Below are 25,000 nucleotides of genomic sequence, written 5' to 3'. Positions count from 1 at the left end.
TGAAAATTGACTCCAACAGACTTTGCTGGGAGGGCTCAGGGTAGAAGACAGGGTTAAGGTATTTAAGATAGTCAAAGGGTCAATACCCTCATACCTGTCTAACTACTTCTCCAAAGTGAATGACACACCCACAGCCACAACACTAGAGGGAGGGGCCATGACCTGGTACCGCCCCAAACATAGAAGAAACATGGGAACATTCTCATTGTATTCTCTGCCACCGTGATGTGGAATGTTTTCATTTATTTATTCAGTCAATCAATCAATCAAAATCCTAAAGGGACAAATGTGGCATTTTGATGCTTGGAGCACACACACACACACACACACACACACACACACACACACACACACACACACACACACACACACACACACACACACACACACACACACACACACACACACACACACACACACACACACACACACACACACACACACACATTAATTTTGTCATGCTTTTTTTTTTTTTTTTTTACATAGTGGTATCTTTTCTGTATTATCTGTATTTTCATGTTGATTTTTGAACTGTTTGGTTGCTACTATATATGTCTATGAAATTAATTCAAGGACCCCAACGGAAACAAGTCCGCAAGGACTTGTTTGGCCGGACCTTTTAGACAAAAGCAATATAAATGTAACTGTGTTGTTTTACATTCTTTTGCCTAATACAAATTTCAATCAATCAAAAACACACACACACACACACACACACACACACACTCAACAAAGTTGCAGGAACCCATGCTCAGGTGACTGACACACGCCTGTGACTGACACACGCATGTGACTGACACACACATGTGACTGACACACGCCTGTGACTGACACACGCCTGTGACTGACACACGCCTGTGACTGACACACGCCTGTGACTGACACACACATGTGACTGACACACGCCTGTGACTGACACACGCCTGTGACTGACACACGCCTGTGACTGACACACGCCTGTGACTGACACACGCCTGTGACTGACACACACCTGTGACTGACACACGCCTGTGACTGACACACGCATGTGACTGACACACGCCTGTGACTGACACACACCTGTGACTGACACACACCTGTGACTGACACACACCTGTGACTGACACACACCTGTGACTGACACACGGCTGTGACTGACACACGCCTGTGACTGACACGCGCCTGTGACTGACACACACCTGTGACTGACACACACCTGTGACTGACACACGCCTGCCAGCAATTGAAGCTGAAAACGTTTTGCCACATATTTTGGGGGGAGCTATACCCACACTTTAGCTGTGTTGCTCATTCCACCAATATGAGCAAATAATCGACCAAAATAAAGTTTACAATTCTAGTAGTACATTACCTCTATGGATGCAGTCTACGACACATATATGACACTAAAGTACACACCCACTACATGTTAACTGTATGTATGCAGTTTATGACACAGTAAGGTACACACACACACACTTCTTAACTTCACTAATGTTATATACATCCTCTCCTTGCATCCTTTTGTCCTCGACTCCTCGTCTCCTTCAGGAGGAGTGGTTTATTCTAAAGTCTCTTAATTGATCCAGTATAGATCTCTTAATTGATCCATCTCTTAACACATTGAATGCCAAAAACGGTCCGGACCGTTTTTGAGGGTCCAAACGAGAAGTGCCGAAAACGGTCCGGACCGTTTTTGACCCAATTCTATTTTTATACATGTGGGCCACGTGGGGCGCTAAAACGAAACTTTGACATCACCCAAGCAGTTTCTGAGAAGAAGAGGCTGGATGTGGCTCCATGTCAAAAATCCTTCCGGTCGGCGTTTTCAATGTTATCTCCTTGATTAAAAGCTTAATATCTCCATTTCTTTTTAATGTGGTGGAAACGAGCCGTTTTCGATCGGCGATCACGCTGCAATGGAGGGTCGCGTTGGAAATATTATTGTTCCAGGCGTTAGTCGGGACCCTCCGCCGTCTCGCACGCACGCTTTGTTTACATGCACTTCCGCGTCAGGGCTTCTCACAGCACGAAATGTATAACGCAAGTGGATGGAAGAAATGCTGGCACTCAACGTATAATATTTTAATAAACCTCTGGCACCCAATGTGTTAATTGATCCAGTAGATCTCTTAGTGGATTTGTGATGATTTTTGATGTTCTATATCGTCTGAATCAACTTTGTTTGTGTTTTTTACGTGTTAAACGAGTGACTTCGAGAGCAATTACTTTATAGATTTCTTGTCCACCTTTGGAGTTACATCAACCCAAACCTCTACCAAAGTGGTCTTGCCCTTTAAAACCACATCACATCAAAGTAACTAGTTCAAATCACATAGAATCAATATAACTATACTTAAAATCACATGAAATGAATGTAACTAGTTGAAATCACATAGAATCAATAACTAGTTAAAATCACATAGAATCAATAACTAGTTAAAATCACATAGAATCAATAACTAGTTAAAATCACATAGAATCAATAACTAGTTAAAATCACATAGAATCAATAACTAGTTAAAATCACATAGAATCAATAACTAGTTAAAATTACACCAAATCAATCAAACTAGTTGGGAAAAGCTTCAGGAAATTAAACTTGGCTTAAATGAAATGTAAATTCAAACTAAAATCAAACAATGAATATTTAATCATGTTCAATGAAATGTAAAATACAGTTTGAATGTAAGTAAAGACGATGAATAGCCAGAAGTACCAGAAGTATATGTGTGGCCATTTTATCTATAATTATGGTAGGTACTACTTCATTTCCCATGATGCCCTGCATGGTTGTGGGCGGTGCCAGCCATGTGTTGTAGTTCCTTTGACCTGTGTTGGAGTGTGGGCTCGCTGAAAGAAAACTGCAAACAAAATGGCTGCCAAAGTGGGCTCAACCATGGCACTGTATGTCCTTTTGGTTGAAGGCCGGTCAAAGTTCAGTATTCCTTCATCTAGCTATTAGACGACGTGTATATAGGAAGGTATATCTACAGTATATTAAAGGTAAAACATGTAACTTTTAACATATGTTTTATATGTATGTATATACATATTCTAACCATCAGGGGAGCTCGACCACAGCTCTTAATTGATCCCTTTGAACTGAGTTGATTGATTGGGCCACACAAGTGTTCTTTATTACTCATCATATCTATAGTTAGGGTAATATATCTATAATCATAGATATATAGATATACAGTAGATATAGAGGTTGTTAATACTCATCTATAATTAGGGTAACTATATCTATAATCATAAGGCTCTCTCTCTGGCTTTAGAGAGACGTTCTCTGTTCTAATCATAGATATATATAGATATATATATAGAGGTGTTTAATACTCATCCTATCTATAGTTAGGATAACTGTATCTATAATCATAAGGCTCTCTCTCTGGCTTTAGAGAGGACTAATAATAGATATATAGAGATATAGATATAGAGGTGTTTAATACTCATCATATCTATAGTTAGGATAAGTATATCTATAATCATAAGGCTCTCTCTCTGGCTTTAGAGAGGACTAATCATAGATATAGATATAGATATAGAGGTGTTTAATACTCATCATATCTATAGTTAGGATAACTGTATCTATAATCATAAGGCTCTCTCTCTGGCTTTAAGGAGGGCATTGACGCCACAGAGACGTTCTCTGGCTGGAAGGACAGAGACTTGATGACCCCTGCTGAGTCATCTGATGATGTCATCTTCATGTCCGGTGATGTCATCTTCATCTCTGATGAGTACGGCGAGGAGGAGGAGGGGTCGTCCAGGAGGGAGGAGGAGCAGGGGGGCTTAGAGGAGGGAGGGGCTGTAGGAGGACAGCCCTGGTAGGAAGGAGGCTTAGGACAATGTTGGTACGATACCTAGGAGGAGAGGAGAGGAGAGGAGAGGAGAGGAGAGGAGAGGAGAGGAGAGGAGGTTTAGAGACATCTTACAATAAATGCACAGAATATCTGTACGTACGTCTGTAGTTAATATGTAGTTAATAAGTACGTTTGTAGTTAATATGTAGTTAATAAGTACGTTTGTAGTTAATATGTAGTTAATAAGTACGTTTGTAGTTAATATGTAGTTAATATGTAGTTAATATGTAGTTAATAAGTACGTCTGTAGTTAACGTATCTGGAGAACCGTTCCACCGGCCGACTTCACATTCATCAGACGCGTCTCAGACGACCAGAGGTAGTTCCCGGTGTGGAGTGGGTCAGATAGGCCACACCCACTGATACACACCCACTGATAACCCACTGATACACACTGATAACCCACTGATACACACTGATAACCCACTGATACACACTGATAACCCACTGGTACACACTGATAACCAACTGATACACACTGATAACCAACTGATACACACTGATAACCCACTGATACACACTGATAACCCACTGATACACACTGATAACCCACTGATACACACTGATAACCCACTGATACACACTGATAACCCACTGATACACACTGATAACCCACTGATACACACTGATAACCCACTGATACACACTGATAACCCACTGATACACACTGATAACCCACTGATACACACTGATAACCCACTGATACACACTGATAACCCACTGATACACACTGATAACCCACTGATACACACTGATAACCCACTGATACACACTGATAACCAACTGATACACACTGATAACCCACTGATACACACTGATAACCCACTGATACACACTGATAACCCACTGATACACACTGATAACCCACTGATACACACTGATAACCCACTGATACACACTGATAACCCACTGATACACACTGATAACCCACTGATACACACTGATAACCAACTGATACACACATTGTAAAAAAGGCTCTGAACGTGGCTCTATACACAGCAGCCATGTTGTAAAGAAACTGGTCCTCTTCCTTACTTCCTTCACAGGTGTTACAATGACACTAATGAAGGCTCTGTTCCATTCTGGTCAAACAGAGTCAGGGTGTTGACTCACTGGAAACACTCTGCTACACCAGTGGGTCTCAAAGTGTGGTCCAGGGACCCTCATGGGTCCTTGAGGGGGTTCCACATGGACCCTTATGGGTGTGTAACTCTGATGGGCCCTCACCCTTACCAGTTATGGGGGTCCTTAACATTAAAAGGTTTGAAATCCACCTTGCTACACTAAATGGAACAGAGCCTAAATGAGTCTAATGGACCCTTTGCTAAACCCCACCCCAAAAGCGATTGTCCAATGCCAGCTTAGCAACCGTTGTTAGCCTGGCATAGGTCTGGCAAGCTTTCGTCACCTGCCATAGCTGTCAATGTTATTTCGCCCGCACACACACAATCATTTGCAACATAATAGCAAGAATAGGAATACCACGATAACGCAATGGTGACTATGAACCACGTACCCAAACCCGTTGGAGGCTGCTTTTCCCAAGCTGAAATCTGCACTTAAACTGCAAGGCTGCATGGCTGTGTTGTTGAACACATACACAGCTTAACGTCAGGAAAGTTACACGACACGACTCACTCGCCCAGGTGGTGTCAATAATAGGCTACTAATCTAAGTTAAAGTATATTCATTCATTTGTTTGTCTATTTATTAACTGCTACTGTAGGCTTACCCTGCGGTACATGAAAACTCCTGTTACAGTCATGGATCAACTTCAACCTGGTGTTTGCACTTTCTCCATTTACGGTCCGTACATATATATAAACGTTCAGATTTCAAATATAAATTGCCTACCCTATGGCCACGGATGTTAAAATGATGCACGGGACTCTCAAAAGTACCCGTATATTCTGTATTGTTCAATAAAAAGCATTTTAATCCGATCGGTGGCCATTTTCTCATAGAGTTATAATGTATCAGAGTGCAATACACCTATCAACCGATAGGGTCGCTTTGTTGAAAGCATATGGAGAAAATGGCCACCGATCAGATTAAAATGCTTTTTATTGAACAATACGGATGATACGGGTACTTTTGAGAGGACCTACATAAATGTAACATCCGTGGCCATGGGATAAGCACTTTATATTTGAAATATGAACGTTTCTGTAGATGTACAGGCTATAAATGGAGAAAGTGCAAACACCAGGTTGAAATTCATCCATGACGGTCGAGACAGACGACCGTCGTGTATCCATGGCTATTACTCCCTCTAACATTTCCCGTGTTTTTAGTTTATTGAAATAATGTCATGCACATTTGTCCAGTGCATAGCCTACTGCAGGCCTTGTTGACTAGATTTAAAAGAGATTTTGAAGCTCTTGCTGCTGAAATGATCGATTATTTTTAAGGGGAAAAGCCGTCATTTAACATGCAAGTCAATGGGTGAGAAGCAGAGATTGCCAGGCGCTGCCAGGCCTGGGTGTGACTAACTTCGCACCACCAGTCACAGAGTGGAGTGGGTGGGGCTTAGCGAAGGGTCCATTGGTAAGACCTGTGAAGGCAGTTTATACTAGAGGTCCGGGCCGCTACACTACGCGGCTCTCACGCCTACATCGCATGGCCGATCCGACTGATATGCCCATATATGGAGATCCCTGATGTCATCAGTATGCCTATATGTGGGCATTGATTGATGGATTGATTGATTGAATACTTTATTGACACTTTGCAAATAGGTTGTCGTGGAGATAATGTTTGTTTATCCTTAGTTGTGCTTGCGATAATGTTTGTTTACCTTGGTTGTCGTGTAGATGATGTTTGTTTATCCTTGGTTGTCATGGTTATAATGTTTGTTTACCTTGGTTGTCGTGGTGATAATGTTTGTTTACTTTGGTTGTCGTTGTGATAATGTGTGTTTACCTTGGTTGTCGTTGTGATGATGTGTGTTTACCTTGGTTGTCGTTGTGATAATGTTTGTTTACTTTGTTTGTCGTGGTGATAATGTGTGTTTACCTTGGTTGTCGTTGTGATAATGTGCGTTTACCTTGGTTGTCGTGGTGATAATGTTTGTTTACTTTGGTTGTCGTGGTGATAATGTGTGTTTACCTTGGTTGTCGTTGTGATGATGTGTGTTTACCTTGGTTGTCGTTGTGATGATGTGTGTTTACCTTGGTTGTCGTGGTGATGATGGTCTGCAGAGCGGCAGGGGACCCGGGGGGGTTGGCGGGGTGGGCGGGGTAGCGGCAGGAGTACTCTGGGGTGTAGTAGTGGTGGTTTGCAGTAGCAGGGAGCTCTCCATAGGGGGCGCTAGACTTTAACAGCTGTTTCCATCCGGGATGGGGAGGGGGCTTGACCCCCTGGGGGTCATAGGAGGAGGAGGAGGAGCAGAGAGGAGCCGAGGAAGATGAGCAGGACGTCCCGAAGGTCCTGACAGGAAGAACACCATAAATGAATCATGTCATCAGATCAAACAATCAAGTTTTTGGCATCTCGTTAATCATTTAGATCCATGAGCTTGAATGTGCCGCGTTGTGAGCTTGTAGATCTGCTGCTTTTAATGCTTTTCAATTTGAATCCTGAAAAGTCACATTTTTGGAGTATACTCGTCTTTTGGTGTTTTCAATGGTTTACGCTAGAGGGCGCTGTTCTGCAGCTTATGAGTCATGATGATGATGATGATGATGATGAAGATGAAGACAAAGATCACATGATCACAACAAAATGGAGCTGCTTTGGTTTAGGATTTATACAAATAAATGTTTCTCTGCTTTCTGTTGCTTTTGGCAAAAACATCATTCATTCAACTGACCAGAACTATGTCTACGTCTATGAGACCCCCCTACGTCTATGAGACCCCCCTACGTCTATGAGACTCCCCTACGTCTATGAGACCCCCCTACGTCTATGAGACCCCCCTACGACCCCCCTACGTCTATGAGACCCCCCTACGTCTATGAGACCCTCCTACGTCTATGAGACCCTCCTACGTCTATGAGACCCCCCTACGACCCCCCTACGTCTATGAGACCCCCCTACGTCTATGAGACCCTCCTACGTCTATGAGACCCTCCTACGTCTATGAGACCCCCCTACGTCTACGAGACCCCCCTACGTCTATGAGACCCCTCTACGTCTATGAGACCCCCCTACGACCCCCCTACGACCCCCCTACGTCTATGAGACCCTCTACATCTATGAGACCCCCCTACGTCTACGAGACCCCCCTACGTCTCTGAGACCCCTCTACGTCTACGAGACCCCCCTACGTCTATGAGACCCTCCTACGTCTACGAGACCCCCCTACGTCTACGAGACCCTCTACGTCTATGAGACCCCCCTACGACCCCCCTACGTCTATGAGACCCCCCTACGTCTACGAGACCCCCCTACGTCTATGAGACCCCCCTACGTCTATGAGACCCCCCTACGACCCCCCTACGTCTATGAGACCCCCCTACGTCTATGAGACCCCCCTACGTCTATGAGACCCTCCTACGTCTATGAGACCCCCCTACGTCTATGAGACCCCCCTACGACCCCCCTACGTCTATGAGACCCCCCTACGTCTATGAGACCCTCCTACGTCTATGAGACCCTCCTACGTCTATGAGACCCCCCTACGTCTATGAGACCCTCCTACATCTATGAGACCCCCCTACGTCTATGAGACCCTCCTACGTCTATGAGACCCCCCTACGTCTATGAGACCCTCCTACGTCTATGAGACCCCCCTACGTCTATGAGACCCTCCTACGTCTACAAGACTCCCCTACGTCTATGAGACCCCCCTACGTCTATGAGACCCTCCGACGTCTACAAGACTCCCCTACGTCTATGAGACCCCCCTACGTCTATGAGACCCCCCTACGTCTATGAGACCCCCCTACGACCCCCCTACGTCTATGAGACCCCCCTACGTCTATGAGACCCCCCTACGTCTATGAGACCCCCCTACGTCTATGAGACCCCCCTACATCTATGAGACCACCCTACGTCTATGAGACTCCCCTACGTCTATGAGACCCCCCTACGTCTACGAGACCCCCCTACGTCTACGAGACTCCCCTACGTCTATGAGACCCCTCTACGTCTATGAGACCCCCCTACGTCTACGAGACCCCCCTACGTCTATGAGACCCCTCTACGTCTACGAGACCCCCCTACGTCTACGAGACTCCCCTATGTCTATGAGACCCCCCTACGTCTATGAGACCCCCCCTACGTCTATGAGACCCCCCTACGTCTATGAGACCCCCCTACGTCTATGAGACCCCCTTACGTCTATGAGACCCCCCTACGACCCCCCTACGTCTATGAGACCCTCCTACGTCTATGAGACCCTCCTACGTCTATGAGACCCTCCTACGTCTATGAGACCCTCCTACGTCTATGAGACCCCCCTACGACCCCCCTACGTCTATGAGACCCCCCTACGTCTATGAGACCCCCCTACGTCTATGAGACCCTCCTACGTCTATTAGACCCTCCTACGTCTATGAGACCCCCCTACATCTATGAGACCCCCCTACATCTATGAGACCACCCTACATCTATGAGACCACCCTACGTCTATGAGACCCCTCTACGTCTACGAGACCCTCCTACGTCTATGAGACCCCTCTACGTCTATGAGACCCTCCTATGTCTATGAGACCCCCCTACGTCTATGAGACCCCCCTACATCTATGAGACCACCCTACGTCTATGAGACCCCTCTACGTCTACGAGACCCTCCTACGTCTATGAGACCCCTCTACGTCTATGAGACCACCCTACGTCTATGAGACCCCTCTACGTCTACGAGACCCCCCTACGTCTACGAGACTCCCCTACGTCTATGAGACCCCCCTACGTCTATGAGACCCCCCTACGTCTATGAGACCCCCCTACGTCTATGAGACCCCCCTACGTCTATGAGACCCTCCTACGTCTATGAGACCCCCCTACGTTTATGAGACCCCCCTACGTCTATGAGACCCCCCTACGTCTACGTCTATGAGACCCCCCTACGTCTATGAGACCCCCCTACGTCTATGAGACCCCCCTACGTCTATGAGACCCCCCTACGTCTACGAGAGTTTTTGGATTGGTCAAGCTTCACGTGACATCACAATATGTAATATAAATAGGTAAGACAGAATTAATCAGGAACAGTACTTTGTGATACTATCAACATTCTTAGCGATCCCACACTGTTTCTTCAGGAACAGTACTTTCTAGTTTGTAATATATTACCTTGGATCGGCAGTATTTTCAGGGTCTTTGTATTAATAGTATTATTTGTAATATATTACCTTGGATCGGCAGTATTTTCAGGGTCTTTATACAACGCGGTGGCATACGATCCAGAGCCCAGGTAGGGGAAGTCGTAACCATGACAACCGGGCCGCGCCACGTACAGTCTGGAGTTGGCGGCTTTCTGCTCCCCCAGTGCATGGTGGGTAGTGTAGTACGGCTCAGGACTCTGGAATGCTGGGTAATGTTGTCCCTGCAGAGGGAACTGGGACTCCATGATGAGCGGGTCACATGACAGGAGGGAGGAGCCTAGCTCATAACGACCCTACAAAGAACCAATCACAGCCAGTGTTCATTTTCACAGATTTAGCTTTAGTCTTTTTAATAAGATGAAATAATAACTAGAAAAAGTGCTCCTTGGAGCACAGGTCTCCACCAGGTCAGGTAGGTTATTGTGGCCTCCTGGTGGCGCTATAATAGGCCAATGTTAAATGGGTAGCATTTGTTCCTCAACATAGTGTGAATGTGCGTGCAAAGCAAGGTTATTATAGTTAACGAAAACAAACAAAATGACGAAAACTAAAATTGAAAAAACATTTTCATTAACTGAACTAAATAAAAACTAGAATAATTAAACAAAAACGATAACTAACTGCAACTGTATTGTGTGTTTACAAAAGTAACTAAAACAAACTGAAAAATGCCCTTCGTTTTAGTTTTTCTCAATATTTATAAGCCTTTTAGATTTAAATTAATTCCATTCATTTCCCCTGGGCAGTTCTAAGTCAGTTGCGGTCACCGTTGTTCCTCTGACGTAGCTCGCCCCAAAACACAATCGCCCCGGGGCAAATCCGGCGCTATTAGAACCACTGGTATACGAAAAAGTGGGGGCGAGCGGGTTTTTGGGGCGAGGTACTCTGGTTGTTTTCAATGTGCATCGGCGTACGTGAGCAACACTGATTTAGAACCTCTCCCTCCGCTATGTAGCTCCGAGATGAGGTCCTACGTGGCCCGGTGCCGTTATAGCAGGACATTTTTGAATATTTTCCACTTAACATGTTTCTTACCCCTTTCTGCACATCGTATCCAAAACGTAAACGTTTTTTGAAATGCTCTCAGATGTTTTAACTTCTAGCGCGCAATAAAATCTATCCAACGAGTTGAAAAAAGCGTTTAAATAGCTTCTCTCCTCAGCCGGTTCCATAATATTATGCATTAGCAGATGCAATTCAACATTTGACCAGTAGGGGAATCAGTAATGTCGCCTCTGCGGGTGCAACTTCCGGGTATGTCTTAAGAACATTTAGGAGAGAAGCTATTTAAACTATTTTTTCAACTCGTTGGATAGATTTGATTGCGCGCTAGAAGTTAAAACATCTGAGAGCATTTCAGAAAACTTACTTTTTGGATACGATGTGCAGAAAGGGGCAAGAAACATGTAAAGTGGAAAATATTCGAAAATGTCCTGCTAAAACAGCACCGACAAATGTGGAACCTCATCTCGGAGCTATACAGCGGAGGGAGAGGTTCCGATTGGAGCTTCAGCACTGACTGACTGCACGGCAGTGCACATTACTTTATAATGGAGACGAGAAACAAGAGACAATAATGATAATAATAATGATAATAATAATAATAACCTCAGTGTCTAATAGACGTCTCTTTGGGGTGAAAGGAGGAGAAGTGATTCTTCTCTTCACAGCAGATCTTCTGGCCTCAGTCTCTGCTTTAGACTCTGGTCTGGGATGGTCGTGTACTCCTTTAGCCTAGAGAGGGTTAGACAGGCAGGCAGAGAGACAGACAGACAGACAGACAGACAGACAGAATCAATTAGTCTGGACTCTCTGTGAAGCCACAGGTCTAGAGGCGACCGAGCCTTCGCTGCGGCCGCCCCGAGGCTCTGGAATAGCTTTCCTTTTAATATAAGAGCCTATCAGTCCATAGACATTTCTAAATCACTACTAAAGACCTACTTCTTTTCCCTGGCTTTTGAACACAGTTAAACAGTTACACCACAACTATTCTCACTACCTCACTATCTTCTGCTACGCTTTTTAATCGCCGCTTGTATTTAGTATTTTTATATTGTATTTTTGCACTGTATGTATTGTAACATTGTTGTTTTGATGTGTTGTATAGCACTTTGGTTGGCCTTGGTCATTGTAATGTGCTTTATAAATACAATTTGAGTTGAGTTGGAACCTGCATTTCCAAGGGGCGGATTTAAAAAAAATGCCTCTGGTGATAAACCAGCCCTCCCATATTTGCATACTGGGCCCTGATTGGTGCCCCACAACTTCGGGGACAGAGAAATCCAATCACAACCGAGCTGGGCCAGATTCATCCACCGAGGGCTGTTTTATTTTGCTCTGTCAGATTGCTCTGGTTTCTATGATGTAGTCCTTTAGCTTTAAGTAATGCATTTAGTAATAGATTACATTACATCATATTACAAGCTATGAATTATTAATAAATGATATAATAAGTTGCTGTCGTACCTGGAAGAAAATGGCTTTTCCGTCGATTCTCCAGAAGTTGGTGACAGGATATCCACTGTGTCCTCTGCAGGCTAACAACTCTAATGTAGAGTTACAGCTAGGACACAGCTTCTCTGTTTAAATACATATATATAAATATCATTATTATAATGTATAATAACTATATAAATACACTGTGTCCTCTGCAGGCTAACAACTCTAATGTAGAGTTACAGCTAGGACACAGCTTCTCTGTTTAAATACATATATATAAATATCATTATTATAATGTTTAATAACTATATAAATACACTGTAAATACATGTATATAAATATCATTATTATAATGTATAATAACTATATAAATACACTGTAAATACATATATATAAATATCATTATTATAATGTTTAATAACTATATAAATACACTGTGTCTGCAGGCTAACAACTCTAATGTAGAGTTACAGCTAGGACACAGCTTCTCTGTTTAAATACATATATATAAATAGATATCATTATTATAATATATAATATAATATAAAATAAAAATAAGTATTATAGTATATTTATAGTATATTATAGTGTTTATTACTCTGTTGTTTTTGCCTGGCTTTGTCACAGATAGCAGGTCTTAATGTTAGTATGGTAGTATATATAGTAGTGTAGTATATAGTAGTATATTTATAGTATATTATAGTATATATAGTAGTGTAGTATATAGTAGTATATTTATAGTATATTATAGTATATATAGTAGTGTAGTATATAGTAGTATATTTATAGTATATTATAGTGTTTATTACTCTGTTGTTTTTGCCTGGCCTTGTCACAGATAGCAGGTCTTAATGTTAGTATGGTAGTATATATAGTAGTGTAGTATATAGTAGTATATTTATAGTATATTATAGTATATATAGTAGTGTAGTATATAGTAGTATATTTATAGTATATTATAGTATATATAGTAGTGTAGTATATAGTAGTATATTTATAGTATATTATAGTGTTTATTACTCTGTTGTTTTTGCCTGGCCTTGTCACAGATAGCAGGTCTTAATGTTAGTATGGTAGTATATATAGTAGTGTAGTATATAGTAGTATATTTATAGTATATTATAGTATATATAGTAGTGTAGTATATAGTAGTATATTTATAGTATATTATAGTATATATAGTAGTGTAGTATATAGTAGTATATTTATAGTATATTATAGTGTTTATTACTCTGTTGTTTTTGCCTGGCTTTGTCACAGATAGCTGGTCTTAATGTTAGTATGGTAGTATATATAGTAGTGTATATAGTAGTATATTTATAGTATATTATAGTATATATAGTAGTGTAGTATATAGTAGTATATTTATAGTATATGATAGTATATATAGTAGTGTAGTATATAGTAGTATATTTATAGTATATTATAGTATATATAGTAGTGTAGTATATAGTAGTATATTTATAGTATATTATAGTGTTTATTACTCTGTTGTTTTTGCCTGGCTTTGTCACAGATAGCAGGTCTTAATGTTAGTATGGTAGTATATATAGTAGTGTATATAGTAGTATATTTATAGTATATTATAGTATATATAGTAGTGTAGTATATAGTAGTATATTTATAGTATATTATAGTATATATACAGTAGTAGTGTAGTATATAGTAGTATATTTATAGTATATTATAGTGTTTATTACTCTGTTGTTTTTGCCTGGCTTTGTCACAGATAGCTGGTCTTAATGTCATTTTGCTTCCATCCTGTAAAGAACAGTTTCTGGAACAGACGACGACGCCCAAACACGACTTCTTTAAGATCTGGCAGTTGTGATTGTTGGTGTTACGCATGGCCCAGCCTGATAGGTGGCGCTGTGCGTTCTTATCTTCACCTGTAAAAACATGAATAATAATACATTATTAATACATTATTAATACATTAATATGACAGGCGTAAGGCATGGCCCAGCCTGATAGGTGGCGCTGTGCGTTCTTATCTTCACCTGTAAAAACATTAATAACTAGAAAAAGTGCTCCTCGGAGCACAGGTCTCCGCCAGGTGAGGTAGGTTATTGTGGGCCAGCAATGTTTGGAATTTGCCAATCAGGATGGAATATAAAAAATCGGACGGAACCATCTTGATCACTTGACTATAGAGATAATGTGTACTGATTTTCATGATGTTTGGACCAAATTTGTAGGAGTAATATAAAAAAGAAAAATCGGCCTCCTGGTGGCGCTATAATAGGGCAATGTTAAAAGGGTGGTGTTAGTTTTTCAACGTAGTGCAAAAGTGTGTGCAAAGTTCCACCGCAATCGGACGCTGCGTTCATGATTTGCGGCATTTTGTTAAAAACGGGCCACTCCTGCAAACTTTAGATGTCAATGTTAGCCAATCAGGATGGAATAAGAAAAATCAAACAGATCCATCTTGATCACATGACTATAGAAATCATGTGTACCGATTTGCGTGAAATTTGGATAAAATCTGAACGCTTAATCTAAAATTATCATTTTTTACATAAGTCGGCCTCCTGGTGGCGCTATAAAAGGCTAATGTGAAAAATGCAGGGCAGATGTTTTTCCTTGGCCTCTAGGGAGTGTGAGTGCAAAGTTTCACGCAGATCGGTGCAGTTATAGTTAAAAGCGCAAATCGGCCTTTTATAGCGCCACCATGAGGCTGATTTGAAAATGTTCAAGTGGCATTTCTTCCTCGGCCTAGTGGGAACGTGCGTGTGAAATTTCATGGAAATTGCATGCTGCGTTCATGATTTGAGGCATTTAGTTCAAAACGGACCAATCCTGCAAACTTTGGAAGCCAACCTTAGCCAATCAGGATGGAATATGGAAAATCAGACAGATCCGTGTTGATCACATGACTATAGAGATACTGTGTACCGATTTGCATGATGTTTGGATGAAATCTGTAGGAGTAATATCCAAAAATGGGTTTTGCACAGATCGGCCTCCTGGTGGCGCTATAACAGGGCCATGTAAAAACATTGGGGCAGAGGTTCTGAATTGGCATCCAGGGAGTGTGCACAGTTTCGCAGTGACCGGGCCAACAGTGCCCGGACAGATGGACAGATGGACAGATGGACAGATGGACACACGGATGGACAGACGGACAGATGGACAGATGGACAGACGGACAGATGGACAGATGGACACACGGATGGACAGATGGACAGATGGACAGATGGACAGATGGACAGATGGACAGATGGACAGATGGACACACGGATGGACGGACGGACGGACGGACGGACGGACGGACGGACGGACGGACGGACGGACGGACGGACGGACGGACGGACGGACGGACAGGGGGTAAAACATACTCTCTCGCCATGCCTTTCGGCCTGGCGGAGACAATAATACATTATTAATACATTAATATGACAGATATAAGGCAATATCTTCACCTGTATGAGAAAAACATTGATGATAATAATAATGATGATGATGATGATACATTATTAATACATTATTAAAGGCTGCAGGGGGGGGGGGGGGCACTGAACCACTAACTGCTCCTGATGAGCAGGTTGGTGCCTTGAATAATCATTAAAAACTGCTGATGATATATATATATATATATAATATATAGTATAATAGTTTGATTCAACTGAGGATTGTTGGAAGTGAAAACAATATTTTCATACTCTGCACCCCAGTACTCTTATTATTATATTTTCATACTCTGCACCCCAGTACTGTTATTATTATTATATTTTCATACTCTGCAGCACAGTACTGTTATTATTATTATATTTTCATACTCTGCAGCACAGTACTGTTATTATTATATTTTCATACTCTGCACCACAGTACTGTTATTATTATTATATTTTCATACTCTGCAGCACAGTACTGTTATTATTATTATATTTTCATACTCTGCAGCACAGTACTGTTATTATTATTATATTTTCATACTCTGCAGCACAGTACTGTTATTATTATTATATTTTCATACTCTGCAGCACAGTACTGTTATTATTATTATATTTTCATACTCTGCAGCACAGTACTGTTATTATTATATTTTCATACTCTGCACCACAGTACTGTTATTATTATTATATTTTCATACTCTGCAGCACAGTACTGTTATTATTATTATATTTTCATACTCTGCAGCACAGTACTGTTATTATTATTATATTTTCATACTCTGCAGCACAGTACTGTTATTATTATATTTTCATACTCTGCACCACAGTACTGTTATTATTATTATATTTTCATACTCTGCAGCACAGTACTGTTATTATTATTATATTTTCATACTCTGCAGCACAGTACTGTTATTATTATTATATTTTCATACTCTGCAGCACAGTACTGTTATTATTATATTTTCATACTCTGCAGCACAGTACTGTTATTATTATTATATTTTCATACTCTGCACCCCAGTGTTGTTATTATTATTATATTTTCATACTCTGCAGCACAGTACTGTTATTATTATTATATTTTCATACTCTGCACCACAGTACTGTTATTATTATTATATTTTCATACTCTGCAGCACAGTACTGTTATTATTATATTTTCATACTCTGCACCACAGTACTGTTATTATTATTATATTTTCATACTCTGCACCCCAGTGTTGTTATTATTATTATATTTTCATACTCTGCACCACAGTACTGTTATTATTATTATATTTTCATACTCTGCACCCCAGTGTTGTTATTATTATTATATTTTCATACTCTGCACCCCAGTGTTGTTATTATTATTATATTTTCATACTCTGCAGCACAGTACTGTTATTATTATTATATTTTCATACTCTGCACCACAGTACTGTTATTATTATTATATTTTCATACTCTGCAGCACAGTACTGTTATTATTATATTTTCATACTCTGCACCACAGTACTGTTATTTTTATTATATTTTCATACTCTGCACCACAGTACTGTTATTATTATTATATTTTCATACTCTGCACCCCAGTGTTGTTATTATTATTATATTTTCATACTCTGCACCACAGTACTGTTATTATTATTATATTTTCATACTCTGCACCCCAGTGTTGTTATTATTATTATATTTTCATACTCTGCACCCCAGTGTTGTTATTATTATTATATTTTCATACTCTGCAGCACAGTACTGTTATTATTATTATATTTTCATACTCTGCACCACAGTACTGTTATTATTATTATATTTTCATACTCTGCAGCACAGTACTGTTGTTATTATTATATTTTCATACTCTGCACCCCAGTGCTGTTATTATTATTATATTTTCATACTCTGCATCCCAGTGTTGTTGGTTGGTTTGGAGGGAGGGGATCCGATTTGTATAAAGCTTGGCTTCAGTGATGAACTTTAATAAACAGACCTTTGTCTTATTTAAAACATTATTTGTGGACCTTCAAGATTTGTATTTGAGTACCTTATGGTCTAAACAATAATATACAGTCAACATAATAATCTGTACATTAAAACTATAGGATACCTGGTAAACAATGAACCTGGCATAAGTCTACATAACATGTTATCTAAAAAAATGATATTTAACCTTTCTATAAACACTGCATGATCATCAGTAGTACAGCAGTAGATAGATAGATGGATGGATGGATGGATAGGTAGGTAGGTAGATAGGTAGGTAGATAGATAGATACCTATCTATCTACCTACCTATTGGTTGGTGCCATTCTCAATGAGGATGCATGACATTTTGATATGTCCTCTTCCACACACACACACACACACACACACACACACACACACACACACACACACACACACACACACACACACACACACACACACACACACACACACACACACACACACACACAGGCACCAACCAGGAGCAGTTGGGGGTTCAGTGTCTTGCTCAAGGACACTTCAACACTAACCCATGAGGAGCGAGGGGATCGAACCTGTAACCTGCAACGCCCCCCCCCCCCCCCCCCCCTACCTCCTGATAAATATGGATATCAATATAAATATGAATGTAACGTCTTACCGTTATAAATGAAGCGAACGTATCCATCCGTCCATTCCTGAAACGGATCAAACTGCTTTGTGTCCTGAAAACAAAAAAACAATCAAATCAATCATGCAGCAAAAATTTTACCCATAAATTTACCATTTAAAATGTAGGCTTTGTAACATACTAACTAACCTATTAACTAACCAATTAGCTAACCCTATTAACTAACCTATTAACTAACCAATTAGCTAACCCTATTAACTAACCTATTAACTAACCTATTAACTAACCTATTAGCTAACCTATTAACTAACCTATTAACTAACCTATTAGCTAACCTATTAACTAACCTATTAACTAACCTATTAACTAACCAATTAGCTAACCCTATTAACTAACCTATTAACTAACCTATTAACTAACCTATTAACTAACCTATTAGCTAACCTATTAACTAACCTATTAACTAACCTATTAACTAACCTATTAACTAACCTATTAGCTAACCTATTAACTAACCTATTAACTAACCTATTAGCTAACCTATTAACTAACCTATTAACTAACCTATTAACTAACCTATTAACTAACCTATTAACTAACCTGTTAGCTAACCTATTAACTAACCTATTAACTAACCTATTAACTAACCTATTAACTAACCTATTACAATAAGTGACTTACAGTAAACAAGGTAAACACATACATAGAATACAGAGATAGTGTAGTGTCTCAGTAAACTATAGGATCATAGAATACAGAGACAGTGTAGTGTCTCAGTAAACTATAGGATCATAGAATACAGAGACAGTGTAGTGTCTCAGTGAACTATCGGATCATAGAATACAGAGATAGTGTAGTGTCTCAGTAAACTATAGGATCATAGAATACAGAGACAGTGTAGTGTCTCAGTAAACTATAGGATCATAGAATACAGAGACAGTGTAGTGTCTCAGTGAACTATCGGATCATAGAATACAGAGACAGTGTAGTGTCTCAGTAAACTATAGGATCATAGAATAAAGAGACAGTGTAGTGTCTCAGTAAACTATAGGATCATAGAATACAGAGACAGTGTAGTGTCTCAGTAAACTATAGGATCATAGAATACAGAGAGACAGTGTAGTGTCTCAGTAAACTATAGGATCATAGAATACAGAGACAGTGTAGTGTCTCAGTAAACTATAGGATCATAGAATACAGAGACAGTGTAGTGTCTCAGTAAACTAGAGGATCATAGAATACAGAGACAGTGTAGAGTCTCAGTAAACTATAGGATCATAGAATACAGAGAGACAGTGTAGTGTCTCAGTAAACTATAGGATCATAGAATACAGAGACAGTGTAGTGTCTCAGTAAACTATAGGATCATAGAATACAGAGACAGTGTAGTGTCTCAGTAAACTAGAGGATCATAGAATACAGAGACAGTGTAGTGTCTCAGTAAACTAGGATCACAGGTAAACAATGAACTTATCATCAGTCTAAACATTTTGACCATCATTTTTATTTCTGATCAGTAATATTTTTATGTGATGTCACATACAGTTTCTAGACTTCAATTCAGTAATGATTAAATTAATTCAGTCATGATAATTTGATCAAAAGGAGATTTTAATTTAATTTTAATTTCTTTGAATGAGGAGAATGCAAGAAGATTTCACAGCCTGCCTCAATCCTTACTAATAATAATGATGATTTAATAAATCCTTACTACTAATAATAATCTATTAAACAATATATCACAGAGTTCTTACTAATCATTGAATGGTTTAATAATAATATAATAATAATAATAAATAATAAATATAATTATATATATATATATAATTATATATACTATATATACTATATGTACTATATGTATATATATATAATTATATATATACATATAGTACATATAGTATATATATATATATAATGATATATATACATATAGTACATATAGTATATATATATATATATATAATTATATATATACATATAGTACATATAGTATATATATATATATAATGATATATATACATATAGTACATATAGTATATATATATATATAAAATTATATATATATATACATATAGTACAAACACACTAGATGTTTAAAGCAGAAAGAAACACAGGTTACATGAATCATGAGGGGTTAGGGTTGTGATGACCCCTGACCTTAACCTGAAGGTTGTGTGTGTGTGTGTGTGTGTGTGTGTGTGTGTGTGTGTGTGTGTGTGTGTGTGTGCGTGCGTGCGTGCGTGCGTGCGTGCGTGCGTGCGTGCGTGCGTGCGTGCGTGCGTGCGTGCGTGCGTGCGTGCGCGTGTGCGCGTGCGCGTGTGCGTGTGTGTGTGTGTTACTACAGGGGGTCTGCCAAATCTTTGTGTGATATTATTTGTTTTTCACATTAACCACTTGAACCCCAGCATCCCTTTTCTGAGGAGAACTTTAGCCAAAAAATAGCAGATCTACAAGCTGGGGAATAGTTGTTGAGGGAAAAAGAACGGACCAAGTAAAGAAAAAAAGCTGAATCTAAAAAAAAAATCTTTACAATATAGAGGGGGTCCCTGCTTCATCTCTCTCTCAGCTAGGGGGTCCTTGGCCTGAAAACGTTGAAGACCCCTGAGTTACATCGTTAGATAGTTAGATAGTTAGTTAAAATAGTTTTTTTAAAGGGTTAGTTGTCTGTTAGATAGTTAGATAATTAGTACATTATCTTTTTAAAGGTTTAGTCTGTAAATGCCATCTGGACCCAGATAAGATCCTCCTCTTGACCCCAGAGGCAAAACATCTGCATCTGTAAATAAACCCTTTGTTGCACATGTGTATATATGTGTATATATGTTCATGTATCGTATTGTATTGATGATAAATACAACAGAAGCCAGCAGGTTAATTTGTTCACCTGGCATCCTATAGTTTTTATAGTTTCAATTTACATAGTATTATTTAGATATTATATTAGTCTGATTCTAGGTTCATGGTTTACCTGTGATCCTAGTTTAATGAGACACTACACTGTCTCTATGTATTCTATGATCCTATAGTTTACTGAGACACTACACTGTCTCTCTGTATTCTATGATCCTATAGTTTACTGAGACACTACACTGTCTCTGTGTATTCTATGATCCTATAGTTTACTGAGACACTACACTGTCTCTGTGTATTCTATGATCCTATAGTTTACTGAGACACTACACTGTCTCTCTGTATTCTATGATCCTATAGTTTACTGAGACACTACACTGTCTCTGTATTCTATGATCCTATAGTTTACTGAGACACTACACTGTCTCTGTATTCTATGATCCTATAGTTTACTGAGACACTACACTGTCTCTGTATTCTATGATCCTATAGTTTACTGAGACACTACACTGTCTCTGTATTCTATGATCCTATAGTTTACTGAGACACTACACTGTCTCTGTATTCTATGATCCTATAGTTTACTGAGACACTACACTGTCTCTGTATTCTATGATCCTATAGTTGCCAGACCCAGGGGGTCAGCCTACAGGAGGCTTTGTCTGTCGGTCTGTCGGTATGTCCCTCTTTTCCTCCCCAGCCATTCAGGAACGCTTCAGATTTCAACCACCAGGGGCAACAGACTTCATTTGTTTCACAAAAATGCAATTCTGGCACCACAGCTGTTATTAATCCACTAATTAGACGAGAAGGGAAAAGGCCCATTCTACTAGACTGCCACCACCTCCTCTTCCATTTGTCACCAGTGGTAGTGGGTGTGTCTTTCTGGAGGTGTGGGTGTGTCACCGGAGCACCTGTGCCTAATTAAGAATCAATTTGTTTGTATGTCAGGTTGCCCATTTTTCGGTTGAGTGAGTGAGTACAGAGTACTAAATTACTGCAGCAAAAATACATGCAAAAAAACTAAAACATGTCTTTCTCTAAGCTTCGTGATGCCCTTAAGTTTGCCAATAATACTGTCTCTGCTGGTGAGCGCAATCTTTGCTTTGTGAATAGTCCTGTCCAGGGCCTTTTATACAGTAACATGGCTTTTTTGTAGTTGATTGCATTAAATTAATGTAAAACTTATTGCTGTTGTCTGCTGGATTACTTTTAGTTAATTTGGTTGTTCTACATAACTTATTTCAGAGGTTTATTACTACACAAGCATCATATTAAATGACCTAAACTTATTAAATGCTGTATTCAAAGCCCTTTTGCCCATATTCTGTGCACTGACTGACAAGGGACAGGTGAACGTAATCAGACTGGAAGGTTTGCTGCTCTAGCCTATACACAAATCTACAACCTAATACCCCTATACACAACATGCTACACACACACAAAATGCCTAAGATTATTTATACTTTTAACTTATAGTTTGTAGATGTGTTGCCTACTAGGAATTTGTTCCTTCTGGGTCTGGCAGAACCAGGTCTCCTGGTCTTGTTTACTGAGACACTACACTGTCTCTCTGTATTCTATTATCCTATAGTTTACTGAGACACTACACTGTCTCTGTATTCTATGATCCTATAGTTTACTGAGACACTACACTGTCTCTATGTATTCTATGATCCTATAGTTTACTGAGACACTACACTGTCTCTGTATTCTATGATCCTATAGTTTACTGAGACACTACACTGTCTCTCTGTATTCTATGATCCTATAGTTTACTGAGACACTACACTGTCTCTGTATTCTATGATCCTATAGTTTACTGAGACACTACACTGTCTCTCTGTATTCTATGATCCTATAGTTTACTGAGACACTACACTGTCTCTGTATTTTATGATCCTATAGTTTACTGAGACACTACACTGTCTCTCTGTATTCTATGATCCTATAGTTTACTGAGACACTACACTGTCTCTGTATTCTATGATCCTATAGTTTACTGAGACACTACACTGTCTCTCTGTATTCTATGATCCTATAGTTTACTGAGACACTACACTGTCTCTGTATTTTATGATCCTATAGTTTACTGAGACACTACACTGTCTCTCTGTATTCTATTATCCTATAGTTTACTGAGACACTACACTGTCTCTGTATTCTATGATCCTATAGTTTACTGAGACACTACACTGTCTCTCTGTATTCTATGATCCTATAGTTTACTGAGACACTACACTGTCTCTGTATTCTATTATCCTATAGTTTACTGAGACACTACACTGTCTATCTGTATTCTATTATCCTATAGTTTACTGAGACACTACACTGTCTCTGTATTCTATGATCCTATAGTTTACTGAGACACTACACTATCTCTATGTATTCTATGATCCTATAGTTTACTGAGACACTACACTGTCTCTATGTATTCTATGATCCTATAGTTTACTGAGACACTACACTGTCTCTGTATTCTATGATCCTATAGTTTACTGAGACACTACACTGTCTATGTATTCTATGATCCTATCGTTTACTGAGACACTACACTGTCTCTCTGTATTCTATGATCCTATAGTTTACTGAGACACTACACTGTCTCTCTGTATTCTATGATCCTATAGTTTACTGAGACACTACACTGTCTCTGTATTCTATGATCCTATAGTTTACTGAGACACTACACTGTCTCTGTATTCTATGTTTTTACCTTGTTTACTGTAAGTTATATCATATTATATAATATTGTCTTTATTATTATTATTATTATTATTATTATTATTATTATTATATTATATATATTATATTTATGTGTTTACCTTGTTTACTTTAAGTATATTACTGTAAGTATATTATGTGTATATATATATATATATATATATATATATATATATATATATATATATATAAATGTGTATATGTATATGTATATGTTTACCTTGTTTATTGTGAGTAATTTAAAGAATATATATTATTAGGCGTCTCCCTTGTTTATTGTCATATTATACATACATATATATATAATATAATACTATATATACATTATAAATCATCTGTCAGGCGTAATAAACCTAATTTCTTCCAAAACTGTTACCTTTAAGGATTCACATATAAAAAGTAGCAGATCCTTGAAAGGCGTCGCTTCGCTTCACGCCGTGTTTCAAGCTTGTAGATCTGCTATTTTTAATGCTTTTGTGTAGCGCTGTAGTAAAATCAATTAGGACGTTTATTAACATTAAATCTCATGATTTAATCAAAGTAAAATCAGTGAAACTTTTAAATAAGGAATCACCTGCCTTTTTTATTCATTAAATAATTAATTTAAAGTATAAATCACCTGCCTTGTTTATTAATGTAATAATTAATTTAAGGTATAAATCACCTGCCTTGTTTATTAATGTAATAATTAATTTAAAGTATAAATCACCTGCCTTGTTTATGAATGTAATAATTAATTTAAAGTATAAATCACCTGCCTTGTTTATTAATGTAATAATTAATTTAAAGTATAAATCACCTGCCTTGTTTATTAATGTAATAATTAATTTAAAGTATAAATCACCTGCCTTGTTTATTAATGTAATAATTAATTTAAAGTATAAATCACCT

The 25,000-nt window shown here is 39.0% G+C and overlaps 2 protein-coding genes across 12 annotated transcripts in view; both read right to left on the bottom strand.

Annotated features, from left to right (window-relative positions):
* Positions 1–25,000, bottom strand: part of LOC308079286 (NACHT, LRR and PYD domains-containing protein 3-like) — a 319,371-nt gene that overhangs the window by 63,244 nt on the left and 231,127 nt on the right. The window lies entirely within an intron of this gene.
* The window catches only part of gcm2 (glial cells missing transcription factor 2), a 22,060-nt gene continuing 509 nt past the window's right edge, over positions 3,450–25,000 (bottom strand). Inside the window, exons 2-8 of the mRNA XM_080420704.1 lie at positions 18,563–18,626; positions 14,257–14,445; positions 12,584–12,696; positions 11,726–11,851; positions 10,145–10,410; positions 7,019–7,277; positions 3,450–3,848 (exon numbers count right to left, since the gene is read on the bottom strand). Coding sequence (XP_080276830.1) covers positions 3,537–3,848; positions 7,019–7,277; positions 10,145–10,410; positions 11,726–11,851; positions 12,584–12,696; positions 14,257–14,445; positions 18,563–18,626 — 1,329 coding nt within the window. The 3' untranslated portion in view covers positions 3,450–3,536. The remainder of the gene's footprint in view (positions 3,849–7,018; positions 7,278–10,144; positions 10,411–11,725; positions 11,852–12,583; positions 12,697–14,256; positions 14,446–18,562; positions 18,627–25,000) is intronic.

Source organism: Gymnoscopelus braueri (assembly GCF_963280865.1).
Source record: "Gymnoscopelus braueri genome assembly, chromosome: 23".
Classification (NCBI taxonomy): domain Eukaryota; kingdom Metazoa; phylum Chordata; class Actinopteri; order Myctophiformes; family Myctophidae; genus Gymnoscopelus; species Gymnoscopelus braueri.
This window is presented reverse-complemented; position numbering and strand designations above follow the sequence as displayed.